This window comes from Nyctereutes procyonoides, unplaced genomic scaffold (assembly GCF_905146905.1).
Source record: "Nyctereutes procyonoides isolate TBG_1078 unplaced genomic scaffold, NYPRO_anot_genome, whole genome shotgun sequence".
NCBI classification, from domain to species: Eukaryota; Metazoa; Chordata; class Mammalia; order Carnivora; family Canidae; genus Nyctereutes; species Nyctereutes procyonoides.
The window spans coordinates 77,063,608-77,075,738 of NW_026575140.1; the positions used below are offsets into that span (position 1 = coordinate 77,063,608).

The following is a 12,131-nucleotide window of genomic DNA, read 5'->3' on the forward strand; positions in this document are numbered from 1 at the left end:
TCTCTGCCGAGTACTTAGAAAGACACCTTCAAAAAAAAAAAAAAAAAAAACGAAAGAAAGACACCTTCAGGCCTGGGGGGTTGGGGGTTGTCGTAGGAGGTGATCCAGCCCATTTCTCCCAGCTGGACGGCAGTATGTCACCCTCCCAGCCCAGTGCCCATCTGGAAGCCGTCCACGGAAAGATAGGCTCTTCTTGCCCTTGGTTGTAAATGTCAGGTTCTCATGTGATTTATATATATATTTTTGTCTCTGTTGCTGCAATTGAAATCTGCTGTGACTCTGTTTTAGTTCTTTCTCCATGGGGATGTTTGTATTTAGGGTAAGGCGGGGGGATTAATTGTTCCTCATGAGTATATGGTCTCTCCCGTTTTAGCTACTACCATTTGTGATCTGGACACTCAGTTCCGCTGCCAGGAGTCTGGGACCTGCATCCCTCTCTCCTACAAGTGTGACCTGGAGGATGACTGTGGAGACAACAGCGATGAAAGTCACTGTGGTAAGGGGCCGTGATGTCCAGGGACCCCATTTCTGAGCGGGGCAGCGCCTTTACTCACTGAGCTGCCGTGGGTTGCAGATGGAGGATTTCTGAAAGCATCTCAGGGTTTTCTTTCTTTTTTCTTTTTCTTTTCTTTTTCTTTTTTTTTTTTTTTTTGAGAGACAGAACGCACATGTGGGGTGCAGGGGAGGGAGGATGGAGTAGAGAGGGAAGGTCAGAGGGAGAGAGCACTCAAGAATCCCAGGAAGGCTCCTCACTGAGCACAGAGCCCAAAGCTGGGCTCCATCCCAGGACCGAGATCATGCATGACCTGAGCTGAAACCAAGAATCAGACACTTAACTGACTGAGCCCCCCGGGCGCCCCCATTGGGGTTTCTGATATCCAGCCATATGACCATCTCTGCCCCCTTGGTAGGAATGATTTATTCGAAAGATCACGGACCCTGCTTTCCCACGCAGGGATGCCGTAAGCATGAGTGTGATAGTAAGGAAGATTTGTAACTGAATTTAGGTGGTTATTAAAAGCTATATATGGAACAGAATTGGCCCACACATCTGGGCGACTAGGAGACTAGATCTCTACCTTTGTGAACGGCTTTTTTTTTTTTTTAAACCAATCTAATTCAGTAAACTCTGTTGGAAGCCAGCAGATGGTACAAATGTTGTTTGAACATCTGTTTTCTGAATGGAAATTTTTACATTTAGGAAAATAGTGCATTGGAATTGCCAAGAGTGATAGGGGCTCTCTGGTTCAGTCCTTTTTAATTTCTGACTAAATGACTGAGAGGACTTCTTCAAGGTGACACTGTTAGTTTGTGTCAGGATAGGGACCCGGAGCCGTGTTTCCCAGCCTCGCTGCACAGCCCAGCCCTGCCTGGTTCGGGCGGCCTGTCTCCGTGAATGGCTCTGGTACCAAACTCAGCGTTGCTGACCTTCCAAGGAGGAAATGTTATGTGGTACATGGAGTGCACCAGACTGGAGGGTTCCTGACCAAAGGGGAAGTGAGAACAGAGGCCAGACGCTGGCCCAGACAGCGTGAAGAGTTGGTGGCTCTCCCTACCCACCCACGGGGCAGGTCCAGTCTAGCCTCGCATGTGCTTACAGACGGGGCCTGCTTTTTCACCAGCAGCTGACCCCAGGGGCTTACACAAGGGGAGCCAGGGAAGTGCTCCTAGCCTGGCTCTTGGAGGAATCTGGTGTGTGTGTGGGGGGGAGGGGGTCACATCATTTACCCTCAAAAGCAGTCTTTTGGGTTCAGTACTGTCCATCCTTTCCTTAGCGTCTGCACAGGGTTGAAGGGCACAGCTTAGTAGGAAGAAGACTCCAGTGATGTCATCTTGCTCACCTGTTGGGCACATGTTGGGTTCCCCACTTATGGCCTGTTAGTGTCTCCTGAATCCTTGCCACGGTCCCAGTCCCTGATAGCTGCAGGGCCGGGTCCTCTTCATAAGTCTCCAGACTGTTTCCTCATAAATATCTGAATCTCCAGCTTCACCATCAACTTGTCTCCTGAATGACACACCTCAGGCAGCCACCCTGGGCCCCAGGCTTGGCTCCCCTTGTTTCCCTAGATTCTTTAAAATTCCCATTGAAAGCTCTGTTTTAAATGACATTCCCAGGGTCTGTAAAAGAGGTCGCCGGGGTAGCCTGCTTGCAAGTCTTGGTCAGGCTGCACGGGTTCCCTTGCCTCAGGACCCCACCCTTCTAGAGACAGCCCATCAGCCGATGTCCCTGGAGCTCTGCCCATGGAAGGTCCCCGGTTTTCTCTGTGTTGGGAGCTCAGCACTAATCTCATCATCTCCGATCTGAGCATCTCGTACTAGTTAGCTTGCTCAGAGTTCTCATTATCCCCTTTTCTGAACCACGGATTCCATCTCTAGAAGGCTTCTGTTTCTTGAGAATTCTTAGGATTCTACTTTCTGGGTAATTAGCGCATTGCCTCCTAACCTTCTCATTGTAACAAGCATAGATAATATTTGTCAAGTGCCCCAAGGTAAATGGATAAAGCTCTTCTGGGCCTAGGGGTGACCAGGGGCAAGGATGTCAGGGTGTCAGGGTTGCCTGGATGGCTCAGTTGGTTAAGTGTCTGACTGTTGATTTCAGCTCAGGTCATGATCTCGGGGTCCTGGGATCAAGCCTTGCATCAGGCTCAACGTTCAATGTAGAGTTGGCTTGAGATTTTTCTTTTCCCTGCTTATGCATGTGTGCACTGTTTCTCCCTCTCTCTCTCTCTCTCTCTCTCTCTCTCTCTCTCAAATAAATAAATAAATAAATAAATAAATAAATAAATAAAAATAAAATAAAATCTTTAAAAATAGAATGTGAAAGTGTCAGTATCCCAGCACACCTAGAGTCCATCCTTGGTTAGCTGGCATTCCCCAGCTAAGTCCATACTGTACCTGGATAATCAGTGATAATTTGGGTAATGGGTGCTACTCTAGCCCTCAGGAGTGCTGATGCCTGAGCTCCATCCGAGATGGATCTCTGAGTCAGCGTTTGTCCCCACTGCTCTGTGTTTGTGATCTCCCCTGCAGAAATGCACCAGTGTCGGAGTGACGAATACAGCTGCAGCTCTGGCATGTGCATCCGCTCCTCCTGGGTGTGTGATGGAGACAATGACTGCAGGGACTGGTCTGATGAAGCCAACTGTACTGGTCAGTGTTCCGTGCTCTCCGTTGACAGCACCTGTCTGTGTGTGTGCTGGTTAGCTCTGCAACCCTCCACAATCGTAGGCTCTAGACTCTAAGAAATGGACCTTAGGCATCAGCTAGTTGCATGCTTCTCAGAGAGCTGGACTCTGCTGAGCTTGCGCTAAAAGGGAAATGGACACCCTGCTTTCTTCATTGAGAAGGTTTTGCTGTGCAAAAAAGCATTACCTAAACAAGTGTCCCTGAGCGATATGGTCGATTTCGCAATCTGGCTCAAGCTTATTTCTTCAGGACCAGTCACACCAGTTTATAGACTGGCCCCTGGTCTGGGGACCACACATTGAGCAGCGCTGAACTAACTCATGCTTTTGAAGGGAGCATCAGAGAGTTCCCCAAACAGTGAAAACCTGAACGGTGCTTATACCCATTTGGGGTCACATCGCATGAAAAAGAATGTTGGAAACAGCGTGAGAATAGGAGAGGAAGACGTGGTGGTATGAGGTGGAGGTATTGTCATTATTCTCATGGGTGATGAGAATAATGTTCACTGGTGTTCATCACGTTACTTCTATGAAGGAATAAATGAAGGAGTGAATGAATGAGACTCATTTTACAGTATGCTGGAATGGGGAGAGCAAGGATTTGGGGAAACCGTGGAGGAATAAAAACTGATCCCACTACCTGAGAAGTACATTTTCTCTGCACCCTCTCCAAATGATCACTCAGTTCTATCTTAAATCCAGTGATGGGGCGAAGGTTATTTCATGTAAACGTTTTGTGGTAGGGGCAGATCTGCTTCTGGGCTTTGTGTTGCAATTCATTGGTACTGCATGAACTTGTCATTCACATGGTGCAGATCATTAATCTTGGGGCGGGCCTTCCAAGTCCCCTGTCTTAATCCTCCTCACCCCATCCATATACCCACCCGTTCCTACAGTGCCCAGCACTGGGAGCTCAGAGCAATGCCTACTGATTTGTGGAAGCAAATAAAAAGAAGGCTACACTCTCCTATCCCGAACCTAAATCTAAGTAACTGTTAGGTTTTTAGTTTAGATCTAGTTCCTGCAGGGCAGAAATGACCTTTGTATTTTCCCATTGCCCAGCGCCTGGTAGGAGAGGATGTGTTCAGGGAGCTTCTGTCGATTGGGCAATTTACACAACGGCTTCTCTGCGTTCATTTTAGTTTCAAAGTGACCTCAGGTGACCCTGAGGAGTAGATGGCTCTCCTCAAATGCCATATCATCACACAGGATAATCCACGATGTTACCAGATTCTCTGCCCTTATAAACTTACCCGAAACTTGCCCCTTGTCCTTTCTGGTGGAACCTCAGTGCCTTGGAAGGACACAGGAGAAGGCTTCTCTCCAAAGACAAGCATGGCCTGTAGAGGGAGGAAAAAAAAAAAAAAACCAGTGTCCACGGAGGAACTGCTATCAGCCCAGGAGCCACGATGCTGTTTGGAAACCGTGGGCTTGGGTGGATAATTGGTTAATAAATTAAAGGGGCGCACTTGGGTATTTCAGTTTGTAAATTGCAAAATGATTGAACATCTTGTTAGCACAACCACATGAGTCAATTTTGTGTTTCAGCAGCATGTGCTGCTCCTCTGGGATGAATTAACAACTCATTTCTATGGGTGGGTTCATCTGAGACTCCTGGTTTTTTTTTTTTTTTTTTTTTTGTTTTGTTTTGTTTTGTTTTGTTTTTTGGCAAGGCTGTCTGGGGAACATGTAAAGTGCTTACACCTCACCTGCTCCCTTGTTCCAGGGACTGTTCTTCCAAACCTATTAAAGATGATTCTCTTTCCTTGTCATCTCAAGATAGTTGGCAGTCAGCCGTGAGCTCATTAGGATGCATGGCGTGTCCCTCCGTTTCCTGACCTAATACACGAAGTTGTCTGCCAAGCCACAATCAGTCGGGGTCGGTGGACTTCCTCTTGGCCTCAGCTTGTGGGCACAGTCTTTGGGCTTCTCCTCCCTGCTTTTTGTCTTTCATGGGACTTAATTTTCTTTATTCCCTTCTCCCCACCTCCCTGTGTCAATTTGACCGTAAACATTTGATTTCTGCTCTTTCTGGGGTTACGCTTAGACACCCCATGTGTCTTCGCACAGTGGCTCTCCGCCCTCCTAGACTCGCAGGGATTTCAGAACAGACTCCACACGTGCTTAGTATTTTCATGGTACATTTAAAAAATTCCTAATATTAATCATTGTTATATTTCAGGAACCACTCACCTTTGCTTCTTGTGCCCGATGTCTCCTTTCCATGTATATCTTTCTCTGTTTCTTGCAGCAGGAGTCCATGAGTGGTCAACTCTTTGAAGGTTTTATTTACACAAACATGTCTTTATGTCAGTCTCAATCCTGAATTCAGATGGATCTGGATTTCTCGGTTTGTAATAATATTCCGTTAAGTATTTCAATGGGATTATTCTATTTCCTTCTGGCCTCTTCTGTGTTGATTTGAATTCTCCTGTCAGGTGAGCTGTTCAAAGTATCATCAGACATCCTTTCTCTCTGGGTATCTGTAGGTTTTTGTTTGTTGTTATATAGTTACACCTCCCTAGGTGAAATTATTTTTATTCATCCCACTCTTGAGTCTTGTTTTCCTTCCAGAGGCTGAGGATTTATTTTTCATCAATTCTGGGGAATTACAGCCATGATGTTTTCAGTTCTCTTTGCTAGTATTTCTGGTCTTGTCTTCAATAGTTACTGTCAGCGATCTATTGGGCTGTGTCCTTCTGTTGTTCATGCTTCTGTTTTAGGATTTGCGGTCTCTTTATGACTCCATACTAGGATCTGAGTTACTTCCTCAGTCTTTTCTTCTGGTTCAACAGTTCTCTTTTCAGCTGAATCTAACTGGCTGTTTCTCACATCCACTGAGCTATGTTTATTTCCACGGCTGTATTTTTTTATATCTAGAATTTCTATCTTGTTCTTGTTCCAAGTCTGGCTTTTGCTTTTCAGTGCCTTTTCTTTTTTAAAAAAAAAACTTTTATTTAATTTTAGTTAATTAACATATACTGTATTATTGGTTTCAGAGGTAGAGCTCAGTGATTCATCAGTGCTATATAACACCCAGTGCTCATTATATCATGTGCCCTCCTTAATGCCCATCACCCAGTTACCCCATCCCCCAATCCCCTTCCCTCCAGCGACCCTCAATGTGTTTCCTATGATTAAGAGTCTCTTATGGTTTGCCTCCCTCTCTGATTTCATCTTGTTTTATTTTTTCCTCTCTTCCCTTATGATCCTCTGTTTTGTTTCTTAAATTCCACAGATGAGTGAGATCATATGATAATTGTCTTTCTCTAATTGACTTGTTTCACTTAGCATAACGTCCTCTAGTTCCATCCATGTTACTGCAAATGGCAAGAGTTCATTATTTTGATGTCTGAGTATATATGTATATAAGACATCTTTATCCATTCACTGATAGAAAGAGCCCAGATGTCCATCAATGCTCTTTCTTTACGCTTTATGTTATTATTTCTGTGTCATTAATCATTCAAGTTGTATTGATAGTCGCATTTTTCCCTCTCATTCACTTCCTAATAGTCCAGTGCTCTGTAATTCCTACCATTAGAATTCATCCATCCCTTCTGCCCCAGTTGTATTTGGTTAATGCTTTTGATCAGGTATTCCAGAGGGTCTTGCTGAGTCAAGGAAGATCTGTCCAAGTCAGAGAGTGGGGTATAGGATAAGTAGGATAGGTTTCCATTAGAAACTCCGATCCTCTAATTTCATGGTCATTTACCCCATTTGCCCATCCTGCTGTGCAAAGGATTCTTATCCCCCCCCCATTCTTTAGTCTGTATTAAAATCAGTCTCTTCCATCCTTATAATTAAGTGTAAAAGGTAAAATAATTGAACATGTATTACTTAACCAGAACTCAGTATCAGAGAGCTAATAAGTTACTCAGAAGATTGGAAAATTCAGAAAAAGAAAATGTGTTAAAAATTCCATTCATACCTGGCCACTTAAATGAAATTGTGCAAACTGATTAGTCTTTCTGAGCTCAGCTTCTGTGATTTTGGAGATCTCAGACATGCCTCCCAGAATGGTCATTTGGAAACTCCATTAGCACTCTGAAAATTGTTTTCAATTAAAAGTGAACCGCATAAGCTGAATAATAAGTAGATCAGCATGGCAGTGAGCTTAGGGAACAGTGTATCTCATGAAAGGGAGCAAAGCTTTGCGGAGGAGTATTTGCAAGGGCTGTCAGACTTGTAAAACCATCAGATCAAAAGTATTCCAGGCGATGGCTGTTACTGCTGCAAAAGCTCATGTAACGTGCAGCCTATATGTATTCCTCTTCTCGGAGATGAATGTATTTTAATCTCTTTTTAAGATTTTATTTATTCATGGAAGACAGAGAGAGGCAGAGACACAGGCAGAGGGAGAAGCAGGCTCCTGCGGGGAGCCCGATGCGGGACTCGATCCTAGGACCCTAGGATCACGCCCTGAACTGAGGGCAGATGCTCAATCGCTGAGCCACCCAGGCATCTTATATTTTAAAAAGCTGTTCAATGGATTCTGAGAGCCAGAGGTTATATAATATTAAAACTTCGTTTAGACCTGTTTCTATGCTATGCACATAGCCTTGGTAGTCAGTGAGATAAGACAACAGATAATGGACCACCACTTGTTTCAAAGTGGTTTGAAAAATCAGATTCTTTGTACTTCAGACTGCTGCACAAAATAGCCCCAAATTCAGTAGAAATTCTAGAGGGCATTGGAAGCCAATTTTCCCAATCCTTGAGTAGCAGTTGCCAACCGTCTTGATTGAATAAGTAACTATAGTATGCCCTCAATAACCCACTTTTGTTTGTTTTGCTTCATGTGTTGCAAAGACATCCTTGTCGACACAGTTTAACAGAGAGCCCATCTAGCTCTCTTGTTTTATGTCAGTGGTAAACAAGGCCAGCCCTGGCTTTCACTCAGCAGTGTACAGACACAAACAGCTTTCTGTTTTAGCAGAGGAAAGGGAAAGCTAATGGAGAGATGGTTAGTAGTGCTGGTTGGGTTTGAGGCAGATACTCTGCATTCAAACTAGTCTTTGACCAGTGTTTCGAGACGTTTCTAAAGGACTTCCAACTGGCCTCAGCCCACGTATGCAAACAAGGCTGCTGGTTTATAACAACAGCTCTGTTTCACTTGCATCTTTTTCTTTTAATGGTTGTAGCGGACACCACACGTCGTTGGCTGATAGATGTCACTCCTGACTATTGGGAAAGTTAGACAAGTCTAGGAGGTGCTGGCACGTTTCTGTTTTGAGTTTGAGTAAATCTTCTGTGCTCTCTGGATCTGAGGCTTTGCACATTTGAAATGGGGTAGTTTGTTGAGAATTATAAAATCACAGCCTTTCAGAGCTTACAAGGGTCCTTACATATCAATATAGATGATGAAGTGGAGGCCCCCCAAAGAGTGGCTACATCGGGTCGAGAGCTGGTCTGCAGAGCACACACCACCTCTCCTTGTCCCACAGAATCTGGATGAGTGAGTGGGTTCATGTGAGAAGATAAAGTAGCAAGACAGGGCAGAAGCCATACAGGCTTTGGACTTGGAGAACGCTGGTGCTATTACTTACCTTTGTGAATATGAGCGAGTTATCTTAATTCCCCTAAGGCTGTTTGTTACTTAGGAGATGTGGGGAATAACCCTCACGTCATAGGTGGTTGTGAAAAGTAAATGATTTCTTTTTAACATGTACATCTATACTTGTGTAGCTTTACAGACTCACAGAGTCAAGTGATTGCTCCATTAGGAGCGCAAGCCCAGGTGCCTGGCTCCTGGCCAGGGAGGAGCTCAGGCTCTCTGGTCCACACCTTATTACCCAGCACAGTCTCCCTTTGGTCAGCTCCTTGGTGGTTGGTGGGGGAGCGGAGGTGAAGGTGGCACTGACATTGTCTCTCTTCTCTCTTGCTGGCAGCCATCTATCACACCTGCGAGGTCTCCAACTTCCAGTGTCACAACGGGCACTGTATTCCCCAGCGGTGGGCGTGTGATGGTGACATGGATTGCCAGGATGGTTCTGACGAGGACCCAGTGAACTGCGGTAAATGCTCTGCTTTGGTCTCCACGTGGAGCGGCCCCAGTGTCTGCTGGTCAGGAGAAGAGGGGACAGATTGGGCCGGGCGTTGGAATACTGCTCTGCTGTGCCCGGGCGCCCAGGCCGACCACCAGACAGGCCTTCCCGGTTTTTAGATGGCATGGCCATAGGATGTATAGGGGTGTGTTGTGTCATCCTCGTTGGCAGGCAAGCTGTTTTGCCTCATTGGTTTTCCATAACAACTTTGCAGCAAAGAAATGGAAACCAGTTCACCCACCCAGAGTGCAAAATACAGTCACCAAATACAGAAATGAGCAGTTGTTTCACCAGAAATTAGCCAGCAGTTTCGGTATAAATAGCGTACTTTATGACTAAGAGTTCTGTGTTATGGTCCTTTGGGAAAGTGGTTACTACCTTGATTTCAGAAAGAACTCTGAGGTCATCAGCTACCTTCACAAAATAGCTGTCCCACGAACACAATGTATAAAATTCGTTTTTATACCAAATATCTTTTTTTTTTAAGATTTTATTTATTCCTGAGAGACACAGAGAGTGAGGCAGAAACATAGGCAAAGGGAGAAGCAGGCTCCCTGTGGGGAGCCTGGTGCAGGACTCGGTCCCTGGACCCTGGGCTCACCACCTGAGCCAAAGGCCCAACCACTGAGCCACCCAGGTACCCCTATACCAAATATCTTTAAGGTTCTCTATCCATATCCTTTTTCTATAGCTGGGTAGGAAAAAAAAACCCTGTGTTTCTCCTCTGCTCTCAGCATTCTGCGCACAGTGTACTTCCACACTTCTTGGCCACCCCATGTGTGTTTTCCACACCAAGCAGTCTTCAGTACCCGCTGGGTGTCCTGCAGTTAACTCGTTCCTTACACTGTCTTCCTTGGAATAGCATCAGATTTCACAGGTTAAGGGCATGGTCCCCAACACTGCCCCCCACTTCAGATGCCACAAGCCTCAAGTTGTCACCTGTACTTCTCACTGACAACCTATAAATCCGTCTCCCCTTCCTTGGCTTCAGTGATTTACTAGACTATCTCACAGAACTCAGGGAATCACATTTCCTAGCTTGTTAGAAAAGGATGTGTGATAAAGGAGAGAGAGAATGAACATCCAGATGGAAAAGAAAGCATAGGGCAAGGTAGAGGGAAGGGTTGTGGGGCTTCCAAGCCTTGTCCAGACCTCCCGCTCTTCCAGCATCTCTTTGTTCAGCCACCTGGAAGCTCTCTGAGCCCCATACTTTTTGGGATTTCTAGAGAGGCTTAATCACATAGTATGAATCGTTAAGCTAGCTCCCCCTCACCCCTCCCTAGAGGATCAGGGGTGGAGTTCAAACCAAGCCTCTAATCATTCTGGTGACCAGCCCCCATCCTAAAGCTATGCAGGAGCCCACACAGAGTTGCCCATTAGAACACAAGACATTCCTGTTACCTAGGGAATTACAAGGGCTTAAGAGCTCTGTGCCTATAACCAGGGCCAGATATATATATATATATATTTCCTGTTACTTTGCACCATACCTTCCAGATCTTCATGGGACCGTAGTCATCATCTGCATGTTGTAAACTCCATTCTTCTCACGTCACAGTATTAAGCAGAGGTCTTTGCCTATATCTGTATTTTTCTGTAGCCCACATTTTCATGGCAGATACATATTCACTTGATATTTCTCATAGTTTACTTAGTTGCTTCCCAGTCAGGCATTTGAGTGTTTTCAGTTTTACACTATTATGTGCAGTGAAATTATCCTTTTTTTTTTTTTGTGGAAATGAAGGCTTATTTTTTCTTGGAGATACTTCCTAGGATATGTCCCTCAGTATGGAATTGCTGGGTCAGAGGTTCTGATGGATTTTAATGATTCTCCTTAAGTGTTTGCATGTTGCGTTTCTGAGTGATGATACCCGAAGCATTTCTATCAGTAACATAGTGTCTGTTTCCCCACATCTCCCTTGAACTTACATTTTACCTTTTTAGCTGTTTTCACTAATTTATTGGATAGGAGTCTGTCTTGTATAATTTTAATTTTATACTTTTTAAAAATGCCTCTTACACTTAGCGATATTAAGTATTTCCCGACTCATGGTACTCACTTAGTGGTTCTGTTTGATTCCTTAGAATAATTTCCTAGGCATGATGATTTATTAGAGGATTAAAACACACTTTCTTGCCTTGCTCCTGAACCCCCTGGAACCGATCTCCTAAGCATTGGGTTTGCAGTGGCCCTGACTTACTTGCTAGAACTTACTTTTAAGCCCTAACGTCGGGCAGTAGCTCTGTGTTCAGGAGAAAGGGTTACCTTGTGCTAAGAATTCTCTACTAAGCACAAAATCTAAGATTCTTAACATTGCTAGAATGGACTTTCTCTGAAAGGGCTTTAGTTTAGAATTCCTGAAGAATTAAGATGGTGATTTAGGAGAGCTTTAAAAGACCAGGATTATAATCAGGATTCATGTCCTCCTTTTTTCCACTCACTGAAGCTTTTCTTAAAAATAGGTACTCAGTTTTTTGAGTAGGTAACACGTTTTCATGGTTCAAGATGGAAAAAAGCATCAAGAGGTGTATGGTAAACATTTTTCTCCCCATCTGCCAAATCCCTACCGTGTCCACATGGGAAATTATGATTGTATGCCCTTTTAGGATATTTTTGTGCATATCTGCAAATTTAAATGTACTGTGTATTCTTGTTCTCTTTTACACAAGTAGAATGCCATGCGTGTTGTTTTGTACCTTGTTTTTTCCACACAACTGTGTATCTGGGACACATTTTTGCAGAGTGCCTCTTCAGTGCCTTTGTAGCAGTCTCGTGTTTTAGGGTATGACGAGGTATTACAGAGTCCCCTACGACGGACAGGTAGGTGGTTGTCCGTGCATTACAAAGAGCATTGCAATGAACAACCTGGTACTAACGTCATTTCTCACTTGTGTGGGT

The 12,131-nt window shown here is 44.6% G+C and overlaps 1 protein-coding gene across 1 annotated transcript in view; it reads left to right on the top strand.

Annotated features, from left to right (window-relative positions):
- Window positions 1–12,131, top strand: part of SORL1 (sortilin related receptor 1) — a 158,938-nt gene that overhangs the window by 105,714 nt on the left and 41,093 nt on the right. The window contains exons 24-26 of the mRNA XM_055305675.1: window positions 374–496; window positions 3,031–3,150; window positions 9,077–9,202. Of these exons, the coding sequence (XP_055161650.1) occupies window positions 374–496; window positions 3,031–3,150; window positions 9,077–9,202 (369 nt within the window). The remainder of the gene's footprint in view (window positions 1–373; window positions 497–3,030; window positions 3,151–9,076; window positions 9,203–12,131) is intronic.